This window comes from Notolepis coatsorum (assembly GCF_963971535.1).
Source record: "Notolepis coatsorum genome assembly, chromosome: 1".
Taxonomy (NCBI): Eukaryota; Metazoa; Chordata; class Actinopteri; order Aulopiformes; family Paralepididae; genus Notolepis; species Notolepis coatsorum.
In genome coordinates this window covers 209,120,628-209,146,784 of record NC_140165.1, presented here as the reverse complement: position 1 = coordinate 209,146,784, position 26,157 = coordinate 209,120,628, and the positions used below count along the sequence as shown (strand labels likewise).

General features: G+C 39.0%; 1 protein-coding gene across 1 annotated transcript in view; it reads right to left on the bottom strand.

The window, feature by feature from the left end:
- Positions 1–915: 915 nt before the first annotated feature.
- LOC311234698 (beta-galactosidase-1-like protein 2) overlaps positions 916–26,157 on the bottom strand; it is a gene marked incomplete at both ends in the record, with an annotated part of 28,012 nt that continues 2,770 nt past the window's right edge. Inside the window, 16 exons of the mRNA XM_084321940.1 lie at positions 916–1,026; positions 1,158–1,274; positions 2,104–2,215; positions 2,619–2,706; positions 4,790–4,868; positions 5,175–5,246; positions 5,565–5,711; positions 6,629–6,735; positions 6,983–7,063; positions 8,912–9,049; positions 12,244–12,328; positions 12,431–12,495; positions 12,707–12,788; positions 14,671–14,763; positions 14,906–15,014; positions 15,934–16,029. Coding sequence (XP_084178066.1) covers positions 916–1,026; positions 1,158–1,274; positions 2,104–2,215; positions 2,619–2,706; positions 4,790–4,868; positions 5,175–5,246; positions 5,565–5,711; positions 6,629–6,735; positions 6,983–7,063; positions 8,912–9,049; positions 12,244–12,328; positions 12,431–12,495; positions 12,707–12,788; positions 14,671–14,763; positions 14,906–15,014; positions 15,934–16,029 — 1,582 coding nt within the window. The remainder of the gene's footprint in view (positions 1,027–1,157; positions 1,275–2,103; positions 2,216–2,618; positions 2,707–4,789; positions 4,869–5,174; positions 5,247–5,564; positions 5,712–6,628; positions 6,736–6,982; positions 7,064–8,911; positions 9,050–12,243; positions 12,329–12,430; positions 12,496–12,706; positions 12,789–14,670; positions 14,764–14,905; positions 15,015–15,933; positions 16,030–26,157) is intronic.

Here is a 26,157-nt window from a genome sequence, read left to right as displayed (position 1 = left end):
TGGCAACATCACCTCCTGGTTTGGGAATAGCACTGCACAAGACCGTAGCAGACTACAAAGAGTGACACGTTCAGCCGAACGCACAATTGGAGGGGGGCTTCCCACCCTCCAGAACATTTACAACAAGCGGTGCAGGGGGAAGGCTAAGAGAATCATCAAGGACTCCAGCCACCCGAACAACTGCCTCTTTGAACTGCTGCGGTCAGGCAAGCGATACCGGAGTCTTAAGGCGAGCACAGAAAGACTCAGAAGAAGCTTCAATCCCCAGGCCATCAGGCTGCTCAACGAACAATAAACACTATGCAACAACCATCAAATGCACACAGCACACACATCCACACGCACACACTTACTTTAAACAAACAACTCACTGCAGCACCCACTTTACACACTTTAGAACACACTTTACACTTTATATTTATTGGTAAAGGATTTGCACTACAACTCGTGCACCTTACTGTAAATTGTACCTAAATTGTACCTCATCCCATTTCTGCTCTGCACTATATAGTATTGTATATTAGTACATTGCATAGTATATTGTATATTGTATGGTAACTCAGTTACTTCTATTCTGCATCGAACATTGTACATATGTCTATACTGAACACTGTGACCTCTATTTTTACTTCTATTTTACATGCTATACTATTTTATTTCATACTTATCTTGTCTAACACAGTCTCTGGAGCGTAACAGTAAGAAGCATTTTGTATAAAAGTATTCTGTACTTCTGTATGACACTATTAAAGAAACTTGAGAACTAATGTATTAATAACTCTAAAATAATGTATTACTCTAACCTGGATATAATTTAATCATAATGCTTGTATGAATAGTGTGTGTGTGTGTGTGTGTGTGTGTGTGTGTGTGTGTGTGTGTGTGTGTGTGTGTGTGTTCATACATATAATCGTTTCAGAGCAGTGTACAAAAGGGGAGTTTGTAAACATCAATTGTCTTTCCATGATCAGAGTTTTCAGTAAATAGTATTTTCTCATCAGCTCGGTGTTCCTCAAAAACAACAATCTGAAAGAACAGAAAAAAGAGATGTGTCAGACACAAAACCTATATTTATCCTGTCTAACTATGTATAACAGATGTTGTAGCGAGTATCTGAATGTATAAGAGATATACTGTATCCTGTAACCATGTTATACCTGATTATCTCCACTCCTGAGCCAAGGTCCTGGGAGGTATAAGAACAGTTGGGGGCCGATGGACCAGTGTCGTCCCAGATTCTGCCCGTTGATAAATACTACTCCTTTACCCCAACCCTGGGGGTGGATAGATAGATAGATGTTTATTTTTATTTGTCCACTTTCATGGACATTTGTCTTTGGCTTCATCATGGTTGCAATCAACAAGACAACACAATACAAATACCACACAGGCACAAAATGCATTGACCAAAAACAGCCCAATACAGAGAAACAAACAAAAAGAGAAACAACAACAAAAACACGGACAGAGATTCAAATACCTAACCAGTACCATGGTTAAAATCCAAATCTAAGAATTCATCAGAGCAATGCCTGGTGTATGGGATGAAGGACTTCTTAAATATGTTTTTTTGGGGCTAGAGGAACTCTGTAGCGCTTCCAGATGGAAGCATGTCAAACTCACCACGAAGGGGATGCAAAGGATCTGACAATATTCGCTGTGACAAAACATATAGTCATAACCAATGATTCTTACAAGTCTCAATCTTGAAAATCTCTTTTTAGAACTATTTTGATTGTGTGTATGATGAGTGACAGTGGACCAATGGATATAGGAAATGGATGGACTGAGCTCTGTTAAACCTAGAAGGTGATTGGCTGTCCTACAACTTTCTCACAGAAGACCTGTGTTAAATAGTATATAGCAATGTATTATTGTTTTTCTTTTTTTAATCTGTTTGGAGTCCCATATGGGTGCATTATGCCAAGTAGGACAATACAATGAGTGCAAATTAGTGTAAACTTCTGTGTTTAACACCTTACCGGACCTTATTTGAATTGTACTGATGTAGTAGTCCACACCCATCTGGTATCCCAAGCACATTAAAACAAACACAAATCAATATTTACCAACCAATTACTGTTTGACAAGTGTCCTACTCACAGGCAGCCTGATGAAGGTGTCTCTGGGTGGTCCGTCCACATGAAGCCTGGCCTGGAAGAACCCTGGGAGGGATGGCTGATGGCCGACAGACTTCCACTCACCTGAATTTAACCTGATACACAAGAGGAGAACATCCTATTTAAACAATACCTTTCAGGTTCAAGTTCAACTATAAGCTAAAGTCAGTCTGGCACAATGTGAAGAGAACAATATAGCAAGGATAAGAGCAGCTTATTGAGTCACATAATCGTTAACATGAAAGAGTTGTAGAGAGTTGTAGTCATTGATAATCACAGCCAACATTATACCATATCTAGTGTGCTGTAAAAACAATCTTAGCACTGCATTAATACAAGGTCAGATGTATAGATAGGATGAGCTTGAAAAGAGAAGGACATTCCACTGGTGTCGTACAGCTATAACGGTAGACAAGCAGTCTGGCCATAATTAGTTAGATCTATGTGAGCAAGTTGCCCAAATTAAATGGATGGAAAATAAATGACTCTATAACTGACCTCTTTATAAAGCTTGGCTTCATTTCGAAACAGTAGATAGCAAAGCCTTTCAGGGGGACGTGATTTAAACAAATATCTCCAACAAGACCTGAAAGAAAAGGGTATAGGTTCTTTATAACCTTTATGTGCCCAGGGTAGGTTCTTTATAACCATTATTTACCCAGGGTAGGTTATTTATTACCTTTACGTACCCAGGGTAGGTTCTTTATAACCATTATTTATCCAGGGTAGGTTAGCTGAGCATGAATGCTCTTTTTCAGCAATGCCCTGCTTTACACTCACACAGTTACATCCATTTACACTCAGATGCTGCCCAGTACAACCATAGTCTACACTGTTGGCCACTGAGCAGCTCCACTGCAGCTCCTTGTTCCACAAGCTGTTCCTAATTTATGCAAATGACATGTCGTCAGCTTGTGACTGCAACTTGTTCTTGTTCGCGGACGACTCAGCCCTGCTAGTCTCTGACAAGAACAAGTTAGAGGTTGAAAAAACCCTCAGCTCAGAACTCAGCAGAATCTGCACCTGGCTCGCTGATAACAAACTATCATTACACCTGGGTAAAACAGAGTCCATTCTCTTCGGATCAAATAACAAACTCAGCAAGACCGACGGCTTCTCAGTTACAGTGGGTGACAATATTGTCACAAGGAAAGATGAAATTACATACCTAGGTTCCATCCTAGAGGCAAATCTTTCTTGTGACAAAATGGCATCCAAGGTAATAAAAAAAGTCAACCAACAAACTAGATTCTTCGGATCTCCTCTCTGGTAAACAAGAATACCCTGAAGACTCTGGCAGGAGCACTCATTCAAGGGTACTACGACTATGCTTGCACCTCATGGTACCAAAGCACCTCAAAGGCGCTAAAAACAAAATTACAAACATCACAAAACAAACTGGTCAGACTTTTACTTGACCTTACCCCTAGAACCCACCTCACCCCTGCCCACTTTGACTACTTAGTTTTTTGACCCATGTACATGTCAAAATACTTCCCAAAGGTCAGTGAATACCACGACCACAACACCAGAGGAAGCTCAACAAATCATGTTAAACCCAGATTCGGCTCAAACAAGGGACTAAACACATTTCGCAATTATGCCACATCAATGTGGAACGCCCTACCCAAAGCTGTAAAGGAATGTAAATCCCTACCCACATTCAAAACCGCTCTTAAAGAGCACCTACGGGAGGCTGCAATTCGAAACTGGCCACCGTAAATGTCCAAACCCCGCCACCCCCTCCTAATAGTCAGTCTCCTCCCCACCATATGTATATATTCTCTCCCCACCGTATGTATAATTCTCTCCCACCCACCCACCCCCTCCTAATGTACAGTCTCCTCCCCACCGTATGTATATATTCTCTCCCCAACGTATGTATACTTCTCTCCCACCCACCCACCCCCTCCTAATGTACAGTCCCCTCCCCATCATCATATACTCTGTCAGGATCTATGGGTAACAGTACTGTATATTTGCATATCGTATATGTCACAAATGTAACAGTACTATATACTTGTATGTCATGTATGTCCCTATGCCATAAATGTCATGATGTCATATATGTTGTGTATGTCATAAATGTCACTATGAATTGAAAATAGGGGACCCTGATGTAAACAAACGTCTTTCTGTGGTCTGCATCCCCTTAACAATTGTGTGTATTGAACCGTACTGTATTGTACCCATTCTGCAATCTGTTAAATAAAGTTTTCATTCATTCAGCAGTTGGGGGTTAAGTGCCTTGCTTAAGGGAACTTCAGTGGTTGGTATTGAGGGACAGGAGAGAGTTATTAATTTCCTGCCGGCCAGATCTTTCCTGCCGGTCCGGGGGATCTTCTGTTACAGTAAGTATAGGAGGCCTCGGACCTATTGTTAAGTACAGGAGGTGGGGGAATCTAACCCCTAACCCCTGCCATGTTCAGAAAGCCAATCCCTGGCTCTACCCATTGAGCTACACAGGACGACACCATGGAGGACCGCATAGTGCTCACCTATGTATAATATCATATGCAAAATTATGCATAACCCATCTACCGTATGGTTTACATGATATGAACCTGATCTTCCCGTTTGACGCCAACCCACTGAACTGGAGCTAAGACACCGATAAGACAAATCATTGCGCAGCACACATTCACAATCAAGTTTTGAGCCCAAAATACCTTTGCGCTGTTCATCCAGGGCTTTGCCATAATTCACTCTCCCACAGTTCTCCACCAAAAAACTCAATGTTCTCTCTCCCTTCATTGGACAAATACATAAAGCATGAAGGTGTTATCAGAAGAGTATTCCACCAGTATCTAAGTATCTAAGCAGAGAAAGAGTTGGACCGAAACACAGGAACTGACAAAGGACAAATCGTTCCCATCGTTCGCTCTTTTGGATGAATCACATGGAGAGTTCAAATAGGCAAACGTAAACTATATTCATCTTTGTAAGAATAAATGTTCTGGTAGATTCTGTATCTTTGTCATCAGCATTGTTTGGAAGCAGTCATCATAATGTGGTGTTAAATAATATTATAAGCATATTATAATAGTATATTACCTTTCTATCAGGAAGTATTAGCTCCTGAGTCTTGTACTCCAAAGTGCCGACAAGTTGTCTGTCCACAAACACCTGGAAAACAAGCTAATATCAGTATAAACTAAAGCCATAAAGAGACAAACGAGCGAAAATCCACCCTAAAAAAAAAATTCACATTATGTTATTGTATTATATTGTACAGCAGTATGGGCAGGGCCCACAATTTCTTTTACAAACATTTTAGGTCAACATTTGGTTCATATAGTGCCTGAAAACTATTTAATTTGATTTATGATGACATAAGATTGAGTAAGAATTGCATGTATAGTAAACACATTTCTCAACCCAAACTGCATACAGTAGTGCACCTTTGATACATTTCTCTGTGCGTATGTGAGTGTGTGCCCTCACCAAGGCTCTATCCCTGACGTTGTTCCTGGAGTTGAGGGTCCCTCCACTAGTGATGGTGGTCTCATACAGCGTGTAGCCATACGACTGGCCGTTGTTGCTGTTGACAGGAAGATTCTCCATGTTCACCGGCCTCTCTGACCTATAAGGCTGGATGAGTAGGTACAGTAGTTAGCTATGTGGTTCGGTAACATCATTCTTATCGAGCAACACAGTACAAACCAAACTATAAAGACACACAATCAAAACATAGCCCCAAAACTATAAAGGCACTAAATCAAAACATAGTAACACCAAACATACAATTTTAAAGACACTAAATCAAAACATAGTAACACCAAAACTATAAAGACACTCAATCAAAACATAGTAGCATCAAAACTATAAAGACACTCAATCAAAACATAGTAACACCAAATTTATAAAGACACTAAGTCAAAACATAGTAGCACCAAAACTATAAAGACACTAAATTAAAACACAGGAACACCAAACCTATAAAGACACTAAATCAAAATAGTAACACCAGGCCTATAAAGACACTACTGTAAATCAAAACATAGTAGCACCAAAACTATGAAGACACTAAATCAAAATATAATAACACTAAACCTATAAGGACACTAATCAACACCAAACCAGTGAAGACTGGCTTACTAAAACAAAACAGGAGATATTAGACATTCTTAGTTATATTATATATATATGTTCTAGTTAGGTTCTAAACTTCTTCATGTCAAGGACCCCTGAACTGACACAAATAAGACCAGACATAAATTAGACCCATGTTACAAGATGTTTGCTTCTATATATGCTTTATTACATAGTTCTATGTCTATAATGTTGATGAGGAGATCAGAGGAGAGAGTAAAACCTAGCACCAGAATAGTCACACATTTTGCCATCCTCATGGATGAAACTATAGTGACATTAAACTAGTATTAATGTTGGCTGAGACCCCCTGGGACCCCTTCAAGGACCCCTTCAATGACCCCACCTTGTGATCTACTGGTTTAGCAGACACGTGCTGGCACCAGACACTTTGTCTTTGTCTGTCCTCAGCTTACCTTGTCAGTGAAGGGCAGGCTGTCCCACAGTGACAGGTGCTGCTGGATGACAACAGGCTGGTAAGCTCTCCTTTCCTGGGGAGAAGGCAACTCAGGAAGAGGTACGGCTTAAAACACAAGGAGGAAAAACGATTAATGTTACCGTAATTATAAGTGTTTGACTAATAGAAGTACTTTTTTTGAGGCAGTGGCTCACAGACAAACTCAATACTTTTAATGTCCTGGGTAATTGAGTCATCAAATGGATTTTCTATGTGCACTATGGTGTGCTCCCGAAATCAATATGACATCTGCATTCCAATGAATGCCAAAAATCTAATTATTGCATGTGGGTGCTTGAAGAGAAGCCCTTACAGTGATATTGGCTGAATAAAGTCCTCAAGAGCTGGTATTTTGTAGTGTAGTCCCCAGGCTCCGATAATGGGGCATCATAATCTGCAACACAACCAAATTACCTTAAAGGGGAACGATTTTACTATTTCTTTCACTATTTGGGTACTTTTACACAATTCCTGTGAGTCTATGGAACACCTCTGTAATAAATATTTTTTTTTATTCATTGTTTTGTATTTCTAATCAAGTCCTCAAAAACAGCATTTTTCTACCTCAAGATCTCGAGTTGTTTTGAGCCTGGGCTCCTAAACCACTGCGCGTTCTGGTTCGCCTGAACATTAACATGCAGCAGTGTCTTTATGACATCACATATAGGGAACATTTTCAAATGACTCAGTTCAGTGAGGGTGAATATTGTGAGAGGAGAATTGGAAGAATGCGCCAATATGAGAATTTTGAGACATAGATCATATTAATATAAGTTCACATAGCTAGGAAACAATGCTAAACACTCAAAAAGGCCATTTATAAGATAGTTCCCCTTTAAAGAGGGTTTCATAGAAGAATGTATCAATGATACCATAAAAAACACACACACGCACACACACCCACACACACACACACACACACACACACACACACACACACAGCAACTGCTAAAAAAATCATACCATAAAAACACACACACACACACACACACACACACACACACACACACACACACACACACACACACACACACACACACACACACACACACACACACACACACACACACACACACACACACACACACACACACACACACACACATTAAGTATCTGCAATCTCCAAAGTCATTAGAATAATATAAGCGTACTGTTCTTAATTACGCACATAGGCTATACAGTGTGTGTGTGTGTGTGTGTGTGTGTGTGTGTGTGTGTGTGTGTGCAGGTGGCCAGGAGCATGCAACAAGATGGTATAAATATGGAATATTAATACGCGATTGGGTTTAGTTCTTATTTGTTTATCCACTGTCATTTGCAGTGTTGGTGTAGTGCTTGTATTTATTTTCAGACATGATGATATCTCTTGGGGCATGACTGTAAATGTAAAACGTAATTTTTTATCATACAAATATTGTCGTATTTATTATTATTATGATTATTTAATTCCAATGATGTCTGTAGAATCGACCTGAACGCAATCACCATGATTCCTCACCAATAAAGCCCTCACGGCGCACACCAGTCTGTCTGACTTACAACTGCTCTTCAGCGCTCCTAAATCCTGCTCTTAGCTACAAGCGAATCCCAGAGAAGGGACCGTTCGTGAATCGACCTGAAACGGTCTTAAGTGGAGCTATGACAACATTTGTTCTTAACTTTTGTTTTAAGTCCATTGGTGAATGAGACCCAATGTCTCTGCTGCCACTTGAATGCACTACAGTACATTCGGACTGTGATGTTATTGTAATGCAGTGCTATTTTACCGTTGTTTCTACTGCTGCTTTTCACACACTACACCCATGCTGTGGTTGTCATGTCATGTTATATATATAGTCTAGAGATACTATATCATTGTTCTGTTGCCACTTTGCACACATTACACCCACAATGTGATTATTGTAAATTAGTTTAGCAAATTAGAGCTATTATGCCGTTCTTTTCAATGCTATTTTTATTGCTTTTGTGTTTATTGATTTTATTGATATTGCTGCTACAGAACCGAGGAGCCAAGAGTTTTTCATTCGTTTATGCTGTACTGTATGAAGGATGTGAACGAAATAAACAAATCTAATCTTAAAAAAATGCCCATGCAGCTCAATTCACTTGACACAGGGACGGGTTTGGATTCGTTTATAATGAAGATCGGGAAATCGTCACTGATAACACAACGTCACCTGAGACTTATCCACAACGTGGGCCTGGAACTTTAGGCCATGCCAAGCGATCGATTCTCACCTACCATAGCTGCTGACCTGAGGTTTGTAGGTGCCAAGGTCCATTGCTCCATTCATAAAGCCAAAGTTGGTTCCTCCGTGGAACATGTAGAGATTGATGGAAACACCACGCTCCAGGAGCTCTGACACTACAGCCAGCATGTCTGCCAGGATGAAACACAGACAGGATCACTCTCAGATACACTATAAAGATACAGTATAGCAAAGTAGTGACTGGTGAGTGATACAGTATACAGTATAGTGAGTAAGACCTACACAGTTTGGATAGTAATATCACATTCAAGTTGACTAGGCTATATGTTTGGAAGTAGCCTAACTTATTATACACATTAATATAGTGTGTGTGTGCGTGTGTGTGTGTGTGTGTGTGTGTGTGTGTGTGTGTGTGTGTGTGTGTGTGTGTGTGTGTGTGTGTCTTGTGGACTGCAGGCCTATGCCCAACAGCTGAATGAATGAATGAATGAAAACTTTATTTAACAGATTGCAGAATGGGTACAATACAGTACGGCTCAATACATACAATTGTTAAGGGGATGCAGACCTGAGAAAGACGTTTGTCTTGTTTCCATCAGGGTCCCCCATTTTCAATTCATATAGACATTTATGACATACATAACATACATGACATTTATGGCATAGGGACATATAGGTATTTAGTACTGATACATTTGTGACATAGGCGGTATTCAAATATACAGTACTGTTACCCCTAGATCCTGACAGAGTATATACATATGATGGGGAGGGGACTGTACATTAGGAGGGGGTGGGTGGGTGGGAGGGGAATATACATACGGCGGGGAGGGAATATATACATGCGGTGGGGAGGAGACTGTCTATTAGGAGGTGGTGGGGGTTTTGGGCATTTACGGTGGCCAGTTTCGAATTGCAGCCTCCCGTAGGTGCTCTTTAAGGGCGGTTTTGAATGTGGGCAGGGATTCACATTCCTTTACAGCTTTGGGTAGGGCGTTCCACATTGTTGTGGCATAATTGCGAAACGTGTTTAGTCCCTTGTTTGAGCCGAATCTGGGTTTAACATGATTTGTTGAGCTTCCTCTGGTGTAGTGGTTGTGGTATTCACTGACCTTTGGGAAGTATTTTGACATGTACATGGGCACCCCGGTCGTATAGTGTATCTTGTAGACCAGGCCCATTGCAAGTTGCTGTACTCTGTCGTCTACTCTAAGCCATCCTAGGTTGGCAAAGTGGGCAGGGGTGAGGTGGGTTCTGGGGTTCAGGTCAAGTAGTAGTCTGACCAGTTTGTTTTGTGATGTTTGTAATTTTGTTTTAAGCGCCTTTGAGGTGCTTTGGTACCATGAGGTGCACGCATAGTCATAGTACCCTTGAATGAGTGCTCCTGCCAGAGTCCTCAGGGTATTCTTGTTTACCAGAGAGGAGATCCGGTACAAGAATCTAGTTCGTTGGTTGACTTTTTTTATTACATTGGATGCCATTTTGTCACAGGAAAGATTTGCCTCTAGGATGGAACCCAGGTAGGTAATTTCGTCTTTCCTTGTGACAATATTGTCACCCACTGTAACTGAGAAGCCGTCGGTCTTGCTGAGTTTGTTATTTGAACCGAAGAGAATGGACTCTGTTTTGCCCATGTGTAATGATAGTTTGTTATCAGCGAGCCATATGCAGATTTTGCCTAGTTCCGTGCTGAGGGTTTTTTCAACCTGCAATTTGTTCTTGTCAGAGACCAGCAGGGCTGAGTCGTCCGCAAACAGGAACAAGTTGCAGTCACAGGCTGACGACATGTCATTTGCATAAATTAGGAAGAGTAGCGGTCCTAGTATGCTTCCTTGTGGAACACCACAGCTCACTGTGAGGGGGGGGGATAGAGTACCGTTTACCTCTACCATCTGTTCTCTCCCCTCCAGGTAGGATTGCATCCAGCTCACTGATAGGCTATCAAAACCAATTGCTTTTAGCTTGTCCATTAGAATGGAGTGATTGACAGTGTCGAAGGCCTTTTGTAGGTCCAGCATGACCATGCCGCAGTATTTGCCAGCGTCCACCTCTTGTTTGATGTGGTCGTTCAAATAGAGGAGGCATGTGTCAGTGGAGTGGGACGTTCTGAAGCCAGATTGGAATTCGTAGATTAGGTTTTTTTCCGCCAGGTACTTTTCGACCTGTTCGTAGACTATTTTCTCCATGACTTTCGAGATGGAGGTAAGAATAGAAACAGGGCGGTAGTTGCCTGGGTCTAATTTGCTGCCCTTTTTGTGTAGAGGGGTCACTCTCGCAATTTTGAAGTCCTTGGGGACGTGCCCCTGTTTAATGTGTGTGCATGCTTTTTGTTAGCCATTAACCCTTTCACTGCCACACGACAGAAGGTTAACCCTTTACTATCACACAACCGACGGTCATGTGGCAGTGAAAGGGTTAACCTTCTGTGTATTGTCGCAGTGAAAAGGGTTAACCGTTTGGTAGTACGGCAGTGAAAGGGTTAAGTGGCTTGATATTTGTAGGAGTGTGTTCAATGTGTGAGCTTGCTGTTAGATGTTAGCGGTTTGCTGTTAGATGTTAGCTGTTTGCTGTTAGCGGCTTGAAGATTGCAGGCTTATCGAGGAAATGGGCCAAACAGCTACTGTACCATAGCAAGATTGTGTTCATAGGCCAATCCTATGAAGCAAAGTGCTGAACCTCTGTGACATTGGCATCCTATGCATGTGTGATTCGATGGACTTACTGTAAATGGTGGACTTAAATAAAACGTTTCATTTTCCTGGGTATGAACCCCGACAAGGTGTTTATGTGGAGTTTCCATGTTCTCCCCATGTTTGCATGGGTTTCCTCCGGGTACTCCGGTTTCTTCCCACACCAAAGTAAATGCCTGCCATTGCCCTTGAGCAAGGTAGCCTACTGGCATTAGAACCGGAGTTGGTCTCGGAGTTAACTTAACAAAATTGAACTTACATTTACATTTAGTCATTTAGCTGATGCTTTTATCCAAAGCGAAGTTCTGTACGACAAGTCATCAGGAAGGGCACAACTCTATCAGCTGAGTAACAATGTTCATCAAAGTGTTGAGTGCTACAGTGTAGGTTAGTTTATTAGGACAAGTGCATGACAGTAAGGTTAGTTTGGGTTAGATTTATTTGTATTTACTGTATATCTTTTTTAAATTTCAGATAATGGTTGAAGAAGTGCGTCTTTAGTCGACGGCAAAAGATTGGACGTGTTTCGGCTGTCCTAACTGGGGTGGGTAGTTCATTCCACCATTGTGGGTCAAGGACTGAGAAAAGGCAGGTTCTCCTTGATGACCCTCCCGGGGCTCTGAGCTTAACTGAACTTAACTAAACTTAACGTAATTTAACTTAACTTAACTTACCCTGGGCTTGGAACACATGGTGATGTTCTCCCCAGACATCATACCACCCAGACCAATACTCCGTCACCATCACAGGCTTCTGGGGCTACAGTAGTTGGAGAACACAGTGATATTTAATATGTATTTTGACTGTACACTACTGCAAAACACCATCGCTTAATGTACAAAACTACTGAGTATCACCTACCTGCAAGTCAGCTAAGGACTGGATGGCTCCAAAGGATAGTCTCTGTAGGTTTATTGTCTTTAACACTAAAATGAAGAACATTCAAATAAGGAACAATGTAGAAGGCTGTAAAAGTATGTAATGTACTGTGGAAAGTACTTTTATGAATAGTGTGCACAGTAAAGAACAGGGCATGTCGGACTGTGTTATTTGTGCAGATTCAAACAAGATGAGATATTCAGTAGATACTGTCATTCATCGAAGCCTTGAGATCCTGCAGAGATATATATCCAATACCTCCCGCCGCCCCTCCGCGTCTCAAGCCCTCCCAGTTGTCTGAAGTCAGCAGGAGCTCATTGATCCCTCTGGACAGGAGAGACTGCAGAGAAAGAGAGGGGGGGGGGGCAGAGGAAGAGAGAGATGGAGGCAGAAATAGACAGAAGGACAGAGTGAGAGAGATGAGGGGGAGAGAGAGAGGGATGGAGGGAGGGAGAGAGGAGGATGGAAGGAAAGAGAGAGTAGGAGAGAGAGCAAGAGACAGATGGAGAGAGACAGAGAGAGGGATATAGAGAGATGTGGACAGAGAGATGGAAAGCGAGCGGGATAGAATGAGAGGTGGAAGGAGAGAGAGGACAGAGGAAGAGAGATACAGTATATAGAGGGAGAGGGGGGGGCAGAGGGAGATAGCGGGATGGAGGGAGGGAGAGAGAGAGAGAGAGAGAGAGAGAGAGAGAGAGAGAGAGAGAGAGAGAGAGATAGAGAGAGAGAGAGAGAGAGAGAGAGAGAGAGAGAGAGAGAGAGGTTTCACTCTGCTTCCCCGGGCAGCTACCTGTGAGCCCAACAGCTCCTTATTATGTATGCAGGATCCAAAGGTGTGAAACATGATCAATAATACTGTAGCTCCACACTGTTTTTATTTAATAACTAGTCGTAAAAATACCAAGTAACATTTTTAGGGATGCACCGATTCAGAGTCCTAAACTTTCAGTATCCGCCGATTACCAAGTACCGATCTGATCTATCACTTTTACTGAACAGTATAGACTTAGACCATCAGTTTGGATGGATAAAAGTATTTATATATATAATGCATTTTTCCCTATTAGAGAGATATCACATGCTTTTATTTAATTAAATTTCTCTATGTGATAAAAATGCAGAAAATCAAGTCACTTTGTTTTGATTTCTAGCATGTTACACATTTCTTGCTATCAGCTTTTATGCATCCCTAAATATTTTGGCTACGGGCTTCAGCTATCATCTGTTAAAGCCAATGGAAGTATAGATCAGACACTGAGATGATCCACAGAGATAGCCCGGTGCTCTCAGAGGACAGACCAGTAACAAAACATCTTTGGATAACTTCAACAAGACTCTACTTAACTTTGGATAACTTAACAAGACATGCTACTTCTTTATTATAAAGTGTAAGGTCTAACGTTTCACACTTTCCCAGTGCTTTTGAGGTAAAGGTAGAATCTGTAATGTAAACAGCGACCTCTGGGCAAAAGAGCCCCGCTTAGTACTGCACTTTGTTTACGTTTTTTTGTTTTGGTGTGATGTATGGGTTGGAGTTGAGTGGGTATGGGGGAGGGGTTGCTACTGCCAAGAGAGGTCTGAAGAATTTCACAGTAAAAGGCGGCTAGGTGGCGCAGTGGGCAAGGCGCTCACCACCAACGCAGGAGATGCTGGGTTCGAGCCCAGCTCTCGGCGTTGCTACCAGCTTGGCTGGTCGTTCATACTAATACAATTGGCAGTATTAGGGGGTGGGAAGCTGGTGGGTGGGGATCGGACGTTGTGGACAGCGACTCCTACAGGTCGGTTGGTGCGCCTGCGCAGTAGAATCAGGAAGCGACGAGGGCGGCGTGTCCCTCCCACGCAGACCCTCGCGGCTGAGAGATCGCGCTGTGCAGGTGAAAAGATGCGACGGCTGCCTCCTCGAGTACCGGAGGGGACACGTGATGCAAGGCTTCGTCCACATTGCAGCCGGCTTGTGGGAGGCATGGCCTAACGACGTTCGAGACAGGGGAGGGTAGAATTGGACAATGCGAAATTGGGGACGGGAGAAAAATAGAAAAATGGGGAGAAAAAGTAGATCCAAAAAAAAATTTAAAATTCACAGTAAAATAAGAACAACAATAAGACAAACAATACCTTATCTTACTACCAGAGGCGTACCCCTCCTGCTGACTTATTGTTCCCAATTTGTAAGTCACTTTGGATAAAAGCATCAGAATGACTACATGTAAATAAAGCTGTACCTCTTTCATAAATGGCATGTAGTTCACATCCTTGGCATATGACCCGTATTCATTCTCCACTTGAACTGCGATAATGGGGCCTCCATCTTCAAACTACAAACAGAAATGATGGATGCCCTTGTAAACATTGGCCTTTGATTTTTGAAATATTATGACATTTTTTATACCTCAAGCTATTTATAAGCTATTTGAAGATTCCTTATCGACACAACATGTTGCACTACCACAGACTCACCAGCAGAGGTTTGATAATAGGGATGAGCTTGTCAAAGTACGAGTCAACAGCATCTGTAAATCCAGGGTAGGTTGTCCTCAACTGCATGTGTTTGTCACGTAAGAGCCAACTAAGAGGAAAATGATATAATTTATAGCTTATCATTAAAGGGATAGTTCAGATTTTTGGATACCTATTTGCTACTTACCAATGATGTTGATTGGTAGAGTTCTTTCTCAGCACAATCCATGCTGTTTCTTATTGTAGCTCGAGCTAGTTAGCCACAAACCAATGCAAAGTCAATGGGATCGAGCTCCCGTCTGTGCAAGCAGCCAGTCAGCTTGTACAGACAGGAGCTTGATCTCATTAACATTGCGTTGGTTTGTGGCCAACTATCCGAAGCTAGTATGAGGAACAGCATGGATTGTACTGAGAAAGGACTCTACATCCTTGGTAAGTCGCAAACAGGGCTAGGGTTCCAAATATCTGAACTATCCCTTTAACCTCTATTTGCCTAGGAAATATTTGTTGACCCTTTTTCAGCCACACCCTGCTATACACTCATTGTTAACACTCACACCTGGGTGCTGCTCAGTACAGCCACAGTCTTCACTGCCACTGAGCAGCTCCACTGAAACAGTTGGGGATTCAGTTTCTTGCTGTAGAGAGCAGTGGTTTTCAAACTATGGGTCAAGTGGGATGAGGGGGGAAATGCTGACACTTCTCCAAGTGAAAGGCAATTTGTGAATTCAATAAACTGTGTAAAAGTAATGCTTTATTATTGTCTCACTAACAATTTGGAGCTTCTGTAAATCTCATCCTGTGACCCCCCCCCCCCCCTAATTTGAAAACCAGCGCTTCAGTAGTTATTGAGGGACACAGACAGTATTAGTAATTTGCTCCCGCCACCCAGCATATTTCCCAGTCCTGCGGCTACAGTAGTCCAGGGATTAGAACCGACGGCATTCCAGTTTACAATAAACTGTCCCCAGATTAACTTGATGTACTACTAATGTAAGACAATGTTTAGTAATGGACAAGATGATTACCTGGGGAGACCTCCCAAGTCCCACTCAGCGCAGATGTAGGGTCCAGGACGCAGGATCACCCAGAGACCCATCTGTGCTGCTAGACCGATAAAGGCCCTGACGGACACAACAAAACCTTCATGTTTCATTACAGAAATAGGAATTATGTAAATGTTTTTCATTCAGGCAATGAACACATGTCACAACCCTGGTTACTTTAAAAAAGAGGCTTAAAGGAAAACTCCAACATTTTGGGAAATTAGCTTATTTAACATCTTCCCTGGAGTTAGACAAGAAGATACATACCTTTTTTGTCTCTGTGCGTGCATTTAGCTTTGGGAACAGTCGCTCCATTAGCGTAGCTTAGCTTCATCACTGGAAGTGGGGGAGATCCGGAGCTTCATCACTGGAAGTGGGGGAGATCCGGAGCCTGACGTTCCCTTACACTGTATACAGTCACGAAATACACTCCAAATACAACTCCAAAACGTTCATGTAAACATGTTGTGACCTGTGTATTCACCACTTGGAGAAATAAAAAATAATTGAATTAGACAATTACGTTTTATAAGCAAATATACTCAGAATTTTCTTTTTGCCTAACCACTCCTCTCTGAGCGCAGTCAGTGATTTCAACGTGTCGTCGTGATTGTTGTAACTTTAGGTTAGTTGTAACGTTAGTTTAGGTTCGTGTTAACGTTCGATAATGTACAAAATAAACGTTTTCCGCTGCTATAAACGTCGCACTTTTATTTTGAAAACCCCAGAAAGGAAGTCATTATATATGCTTTACCATCCTGTTCTGTGTTAGCTCCGGTTAGCTCAGAGCGTCCAGTAGTTAGTAGTATATTATCAATACCAGCCATTGGATTACTGTTTTCTAAATTGGGGAGGCTTTTAATCGTCAAGGTAAGAGGATTTTAAGTCATGGTATCCATAAACTTCAATCGGTTCGGATCCTTTGAATGAATGAGAATGTCAACAATCACGACGACACGTTGAAATCACTGACTGCGCTCAGAGAGGAGTGGTTAGGCAAAAAATAGTTCCGAGTATATTTGCTTATAAAACGTAATTGTCTAATTCAATTATTTTTTATTTCTCCACGTGGTGAATACACAGGTCACAACATGTTTACATGAACGTTTTGGAGTTGTATTTGGAGTGTATTTCGTGACTGTATACAGGGTAAGGGAACGTCAGGCTCCGGATCTCCCCCACTTCCAGTGATGAAGCTCCGGATCTCCCCCACTTCCAGTGATGAAGCTAAGCTACGCTAACGGAGCGACTGTTCCCAAAGCTAAATGCACGCACAGAGACAAAAAAGGTATGTATCTTCTTGTCTAACTCCAGGGAAGATGTTAAATAAGCTAATTTCCCAAAATTTTGGAGTTTTCCTTTAAAACATTTATGTTCACCTCTGCTTTATAACCTCAGCTAAAATCACTGTACTTTGTATTCTTTTTCTGCCTTTAAACTGGGGCGACAGTGGCTCAGGAGGTAGAGCAGTCGTCTGATAATCCGGAGGTTCTCGGTTCGATTCCCGCTCCTCCCGAGCAGCGTGTCGAAGTGTCCTTGAGCAAGACTTAACCCCTAATTGCTCCTGATGAGCAGGTTGGCACCTTGCATGGTTGCCTCTGCCGTCTGTGTGTGAATGTGTGAGTGAATGGGTAAAATGTGAGGAACAAATTGTAAAGCACCATATAAATGCAGCCATTTACCATTTATACTGTGATCTCTATGTCTTTATACTGTGATCTCTGTCTTTATACTGTGATCTCTATGACTTTATACTGTGATCTCTATGTCTTTATACTGTGATCTCTGTCTTTATACTGTGATCTCTATGTCTTTATACTGTGATCTCTATGTCTTTATACTGTGATCTCTATGACTTTATACTGTGATCTCTATGACTTTATACTGTGATCTCTATGACTTTATACTGTGATCTCTATGACTTTATACTGTGATCTCTGTCTTTATACTGTGATCTCTCTGTCTTTATACTGTGATCTCTATGACTTTATACTGTGATCTCTATGACTTTATACTGTGATCTCTATGACTTTATACTGTGATCTCTGTCTTTATACTGTGATCTCTCTGTCTTTATACTGTGATCTCTATGTCTTTATACTGTGATCTCTGTGTCTTTATACTGTGATCTCTATGACTTTATACTGTGATCTCTGTGTCTTTATACTGTGTTCTCTGTCTTTATACTGTGATCTCTGTCTTTATACTGTGATCTCTATGACTTTATACTGTGATATCCATGTCTTTATACTGTGATCTCTATGACTTTATACTGTGATCTCTATGACTTTATACTGTGTTCTCTATGACTTTATACTGTGATCTCTATGACTTTATACTGTGATCTCTATGACTTTATACTGTGATCTCTGTCTTTATAATGTGATCTCTATGACTTTATACTGTGATCTCTGTCTTTATACTGTGATCTATGTCTTTATACTGTGATCTCTATGTCTTTATACTGTGATCTCTATGTCTTTATACTGTGATCTCTATGACTTTATACTGTGATCTCTATGACTTTATACTGTGTTCTCTATGTCTTTATACTGTGATCTCTATGTCTTTATACTGTGATCTCTCTGTCTTTATACTGTGATCTCTATGACTTTATACTGTGATATCCATGTCTTTATACTGTGATCTCTATGACTTTATACTGTGATCTCTATGACTTTATACTGTGATCTCTATGACTTTATACTGTGATCTCTGTCTTTATACTGTGATCTCTATGACTTTATACTGTGATCTCTGTCTTTATACTGTGTTCTCTATGACTTTATACTGTGATCTCTATGACTTTATACTGTGATCTCTGTGACTTTATACTGTGATCTCTATGACTTTATACTGTGATCTCTATGACTTTATACTGTGATATCCATGTCTTTATACTGTGATCTCTATGACTTTATACTGTGATATCCATGTCTTTATACTGTGATCTCTATGACTTTATACTGTGATCTCTATGACTTTATACTGTGATCTCTATGTCTTTATACTGTGATCTCTGTCTTTATACTGTGATCTCTATGTCTTTATACTGTGATCTCTGTCTTTATACTGTGATCTCTGTCTTTATACTGTGATCTCTATGACTTTATACTGTGTTCTCTATGTCTTTATACTGTGATCTCTATGTCTTTATACTGTGATCTCTATGACTTTATACTGTGATCTCTATGTATTTATACTGTGATCTCTGTCTTTATACTGTGATCTCTATGTCTTTATACTGTGATCTCTGTCTTTATACTGTGATCTCTATGTCTTTATACTGTGATCTCTATGTCTTTATACTGTGATCTCTGTCTTTATACTGTGATCTCTATGTCTTTATACTGTGATCTCTATGTCTTTATACTGTGATCTCTATGTCTTTATACTGTGATCTCTATGACTTTATACTGTGATCTCTGTCTTTATACTGTGATCTCTATGTCTTTATACTGTGTTCTCTATGACTTTATACTGTGTTCTCTATGTCTTTATACTGTGATCTCTGTCTTTATACTGTGATCTCTATGTCTTTATACTGTGATCTCTATGTCTTTATACTGTGTTCTCTATGTCTTTATACTGTGATCTCTGTCTTTATACTGTGATCTCTATGACTTTATACTGTGATCTCTATGTCTTTATACTGTGATCTCTGTGACTTTATACTGTGATCTCTGTCTTTATACTGTGATCTCTATGTCTTTATACTGTGATCTCTGTCTTTATACTGTGATCTCTATGTCTTTATACTGTGATCTCTGTCTTTATACTGTGATCTCTGTCTTTATACTGTGATCTCTATGTCTTTATACTGTGATCTCTGTCTTTATACTGTGTTCTCTGTGACTTTATACTGTGATCTATATGTCTTTATACTGTGATCTCTATGTCTTTATACTGTGATCTCTATGACTTTATACTGTGATCTCTATGACTTTATACTGTGATCTCTATGACTTTATACTGTGATCTCTATGTCTTTATACTGTGATCTCTGTGACTTTATACTGTGATCTCTATGACTTTATACTGTGATCTCTATGACTTTATACTGTGATCTCTGTCTTTATACTGTGATCTCTGTCTTTATACTGTGATCTCTATGACTTTATACTGTGATCTCTGTGACTTTATACTGTGATCTCTATGACTTTATACTGTGATCTCTGTGACTTTATACTGTGATCTCTATGTCTTTATACTGTGATCTCTATGTCTTTATACTGTGATCTCTGTGACTTTATACTGTGATCTCTGTCTTTATACTGTGATCTCTGTCTTTATACTGTGATCTCTATGTCTTTATACTGTGATCTCTATGTCTTTATACTGTGATCTCTGTCTTTATACTGTGTTCTCTATGTCTTTATACTGTGATCTCTATGTCTTTATACTGTGATCTCTGTCTTTATACTGTGATCTCTATGTCTTTATACTGTGATCTCTGTCTTTATACTGTGATCTCTATGACTTTATACTGTGATCTATATGTCTTTATACTGTGATCTCTATGTCTTTATACTGTGATCTCTATGTCTTTATACTGTGATCTCTATGTCTTTATACTGTGATCTCTATGTCTTTATACTGTGATCTCTATGTCTTTATACTGTGATCTCTATGACTTTATACTGTGATCTCTATGTCTTTATACTGTGATCTCTGTCTTTATACTGTGATCTCTATGTCTTTATACTGTGATCTCTATGACTTTATACTGTGATCTCTATGTCTTTATACTGTGATCTCTGTCTTTATACTGTGATCTCTATGTCTTTATACTGTGATCTCTATGTCTTTATACTGTGATCTCTGTCTTTATACTGTGATCTCTATGTCTTTATACTGTGATCTCTGTGACTTTATACTGTGATCTCTGTCTTTATACTGTGATCTCTATGTCTTTATACTGTGATCTCTGTGACTTTATACTGTGATCTCTATGATTTTATACTGTGATCTCTATGACTTTATACTGTGATCTCTATGACTTTATACTGTGATCTCTGTGACTTTATACTGTGATCTCTATGTCTTTATACTGTGATCTCTGTCTTTATACTGTGATCTCTATGTCTTTATACTGTGATCTCTGTCTTTATACTGTGATCTCTATGACTTTATACTGTGATCTCTATGACTTTATACTGTGTTCTCTATGTCTTTATACTGTGATCTCTGTGACTTTATACTGTGATCTCTATGACTTTATACTGTGATCTCTGTCTTTATACTGTGATCTCTATGACTTTATACTGTGATCTCTGTCTTTATACTGTGATCTCTATGTCTTTATACTGTGATCTCTGTCTTTATACTGTGATCTCTATGTCTTTATACTGTGATCTCTATGACTTTATACTGTGATCTCTATGACTTTATACTGTGATCTCTATGTCTTTATACTGTGATCTCTATGACTTTATACTGTGATCTCTATGACTTTATACTGTGATCTCTGTCTTTATACTGTGATCTCTATGACTTTATACTGTGATCTCTATGACTTTATACTGTGATCTCTATGACTTTATACTGTGATCTCTGTCTTTATACTGTGTTCTCTATGTCTTTATACTGTGATCTCTGTGACTTTATACTGTGATCTCTGTCTTTATACTGTGATCTCTATGTCTTTATACTGTGTTCTCTATGTCTTTATACTGTGATCTCTATGTCTTTATACTGTGATCTCTATGACTTTATACTGTGTTCTCTATGTCTTTATACTGTGATCTCTATGTCTTTATACTGTGATCTCTATGACTTTATACTGTGATCTCTATGTATTTATACTGTGATCTCTGTCTTTATACTGTGATCTCTATGTCTTTATACTGTGATCTCTGTCTTTATACTGTGATCTCTATGTCTTTATACTGTGATCTCTATGTCTTTATACTGTGATCTCTGTCTTTATACTGTGATCTCTATGTCTTTATACTGTGATCTCTATGTCTTTATACTGTGATCTCTATGTCTTTATACTGTGATCTCTATGACTTTATACTGTGATCTCTGTCTTTATACTGTGATCTCTATGTCTTTATACTGTGTTCTCTATGACTTTATACTGTGTTCTCTATGTCTTTATACTGTGATCTCTGTCTTTATACTGTGATCTCTATGTCTTTATACTGTGATCTCTATGTCTTTATACTGTGTTCTCTATGTCTTTATACTGTGATCTCTGTCTTTATACTGTGATCTCTATGACTTTATACTGTGATCTCTATGTCTTTATACTGTGATCTCTGTGACTTTATACTGTGATCTCTGTCTTTATACTGTGATCTCTATGTCTTTATACTGTGATCTCTGTCTTTATACTGTGATCTCTATGTCTTTATACTGTGATCTCTGTCTTTATACTGTGATCTCTGTCTTTATACTGTGATCTCTATGTCTTTATACTGTGATCTCTGTCTTTATACTGTGTTCTCTGTGACTTTATACTGTGATCTATATGTCTTTATACTGTGATCTCTATGTCTTTATACTGTGATCTCTATGACTTTATACTGTGATCTCTATGACTTTATACTGTGATCTCTATGACTTTATACTGTGATCTCTATGTCTTTATACTGTGATCTCTGTGACTTTATACTGTGATCTCTATGACTTTATACTGTGATCTCTATGACTTTATACTGTGATCTCTGTCTTTATACTGTGATCTCTGTCTTTATACTGTGATCTCTATGACTTTATACTGTGATCTCTGTGACTTTATACTGTGATCTCTATGACTTTATACTGTGATCTCTGTGACTTTATACTGTGATCTCTATGTCTTTATACTGTGATCTCTATGTCTTTATACTGTGATCTCTGTGACTTTATACTGTGATCTCTGTCTTTATACTGTGATCTGTCTTTATACTGTGATCTCTATGTCTTTATACTGTGATCTCTATGTCTTTATACTGTGATCTCTGTCTTTATACTGTGTTCTCTATGTCTTTATACTGTGATCTCTATGTCTTTATACTGTGATCTCTGTCTTTATACTGTGATCTCTATGTCTTTATACTGTGATCTCTGTCTTTATACTGTGATCTCTATGACTTTATACTGTGATCTATATGTCTTTATACTGTGATCTCTATGTCTTTATACTGTGATCTCTATGTCTTTATACTGTGATCTCTATGTCTTTATACTGTGATCTCTATGTCTTTATACTGTGATCTCTATGTCTTTATACTGTGATCTCTATGACTTTATACTGTGATCTCTATGTCTTTATACTGTGATCTCTGTCTTTATACTGTGATCTCTATGTCTTTATACTGTGATCTCTATGACTTTATACTGTGATCTCTATGTCTTTATACTGTGATCTCTGTCTTTATACTGTGATCTCTATGTCTTTATACTGTGATCTCTATGTCTTTATACTGTGATCTCTGTCTTTATACTGTGATCTCTATGTCTTTATACTGTGATCTCTGTGACTTTATACTGTGATCTCTGTCTTTATACTGTGATCTCTATGTCTTTATACTGTGATCTCTGTGACTTTATACTGTGATCTCTATGATTTTATACTGTGATCTCTATGACTTTATACTGTGATCTCTATGACTTTATACTGTGATCTCTGTGACTTTATACTGTGATCTCTATGTCTTTATACTGTGATCTCTGTCTTTATACTGTGATCTCTATGTCTTTATACTGTGATCTCTGTCTTTATACTGTGATCTCTATGACTTTATACTGTGATCTCTATGACTTTATACTGTGTTCTCTATGTCTTTATACTGTGATCTCTGTGACTTTATACTGTGATCTCTATGACTTTATACTGTGATCTCTGTCTTTATACTGTGATCTCTATGACTTTATACTGTGATCTCTGTCTTTATACTGTGATCTCTATGTCTTTATACTGTGATCTCTGTCTTTATACTGTGATCTCTATGTCTTTATACTGTGATCTCTATGACTTTATACTGTGATCTCTATGACTTTATACTGTGATCTCTATGTCTTTATACTGTGATCTCTATGACTTTATACTGTGATCTCTATGACTTTATACTGTGATCTCTGTCTTTATACTGTGATCTCTATGACTTTATACTGTGATCTCTATGACTTTATACTGTGATCTCTATGACTTTATACTGTGATCTCTGTCTTTATACTGTGTTCTCTATGTCTTTATACTGTGATCTCTGTGACTTTATACTGTGATCTCTGTCTTTATACTGTGATCTCTATGTCTTTATACTGTGTTCTCTATGTCTTTATACTGTGATCTCTATGTCTTTATACTGTGATCTCTATGACTTTATACTGTGATCTCTGTCTTTATACTGTGATCTCTATGTCTTTATACTGTGATCTCTATGTCTTTATACTGTGATCTCTATGTCTTTATACTGTGATCTCTATGTCTTTATACTGTGATCTCTATGTCTTTATACTGTGATCTCTATGACTTTATACTGTGATCTCTATGTCTTTATACTGTGATCTCTATGTCTTTATACTGTGATCTCTGTCTTTATACTGTGATCTCTATGACTTTATACTGTGATCTCTATGTCTTTATACTGTGATCTCTGTCTTTATACTGTGATCTCTATGTCTTTATACTGTGATCTCTGTCTTTATACTGTGATCTCTATGTCTTTATACTGTGATCTCTGTCTTTATACTGTGATCTCTGTCTTTATACTGTGATCTCTATGACTTTATACTGTGATCTCTATGTCTTTATACTGTGATCTCTGTCTTTATACTGTGATCTCTGTCTTTATACTGTGATCTCTATGACTTTATACTGTGTTCTCTATGACTTTATACTGTGATCTCTATGTCTTTATACTGTGATCTCTATGTATTTATACTGTGATCTCTATGACTTTATACTGTGATCTCTATGTCTTTATACTGTGATCTCTGTCTTTATACTGTGATCTCTATGTCTTTATACTGTGATCTCTATGTCTTTATACTGTGATCTCTAAGACTTTATACTGTGATCTCTATGACTTTATACTGTGATCTCTATGACTTTATACTGTGATCTCTGTCTTTATACTGTGATCTCTATGACTTTATACTGTGATCTCTGTCTTTATACTGTGATCTATGTCTTTATACTGTGATCTCTGTCTTTATACTGTGATCTCTATGTCTTTATACTGTGATCTCTGTCTTTATACTGTGATCTCTATGTCTTTATACTGTGATCTCTATGATGTTATACTGTGATCTCTGTGTCTTTATACTGTGATCTCTATGTCTTTATACTGTGATCTCTATGATTTTATACTGTGATCTCTATGTCTTTATACTGTGATCTCTATGACTTTATACTGTGATCTCTATGTCTTTATACTGTCATCTCTGTGTCTTTATACTGTGTTCTCTATGACTTTATACTGTGATCTCTATGACTTTATACTGTGATCGCTGTCTTTATACTGTGATCTCTGTCTTTATACTGTGATCTCTATGACTTTATACTGTGATCTCTATGACTTTATACTGTGTTCTCTATGTCTTTATACTGTGATCTCTGTCTTTATACTGTGATCTCTATGACTTTATACTGTGTTCTCTATGTCTTTATACTGTGATCTCTGTCTTTATACTGTGATCTCTATGACTTTATACTGTGTTCTCTATGTCTTTATACTGTGATCTCTGTCTTTATACTGTGATCTCTATGACTTTATACTATGATCTCTATGTCTTTATACTGTGATCTCTGTCTTTATACTGTGTTCTCTATGACTTTATACTGTGTTCTCTATGTCTTTATACTGTGATCGCTGTCTTTATACTGTGATCGCTGTCTTTATACTGTGATCGCTGTCTTTATACTGTGTTCTCTATGACTTTATACTGTGTTCTCTGTCTTTATACTGTGATCGCTGTCTTTATACTGTGATCGCTGTCTTTATACTGTGATCGCTGTCTTTATACTGTGTTCTCTATGACTTTATACTGTGTTCTCTATGTCTTTATACTGTGATCGCTGTCTTTATACTGTGATCTCTATGACTTTATACTGTGATCTCTATGTATTTATACTGTGATCGCTGTCTTTATACTGTGATCGCTGTCTTTATACTGTGATCTCTATGTCTTTATACTGTGATCTCTATGTCTTTATACTGTGATCTCTATGACTTTATACTGTGTTCTCTATGACTTTATACTGTGATCTCTATG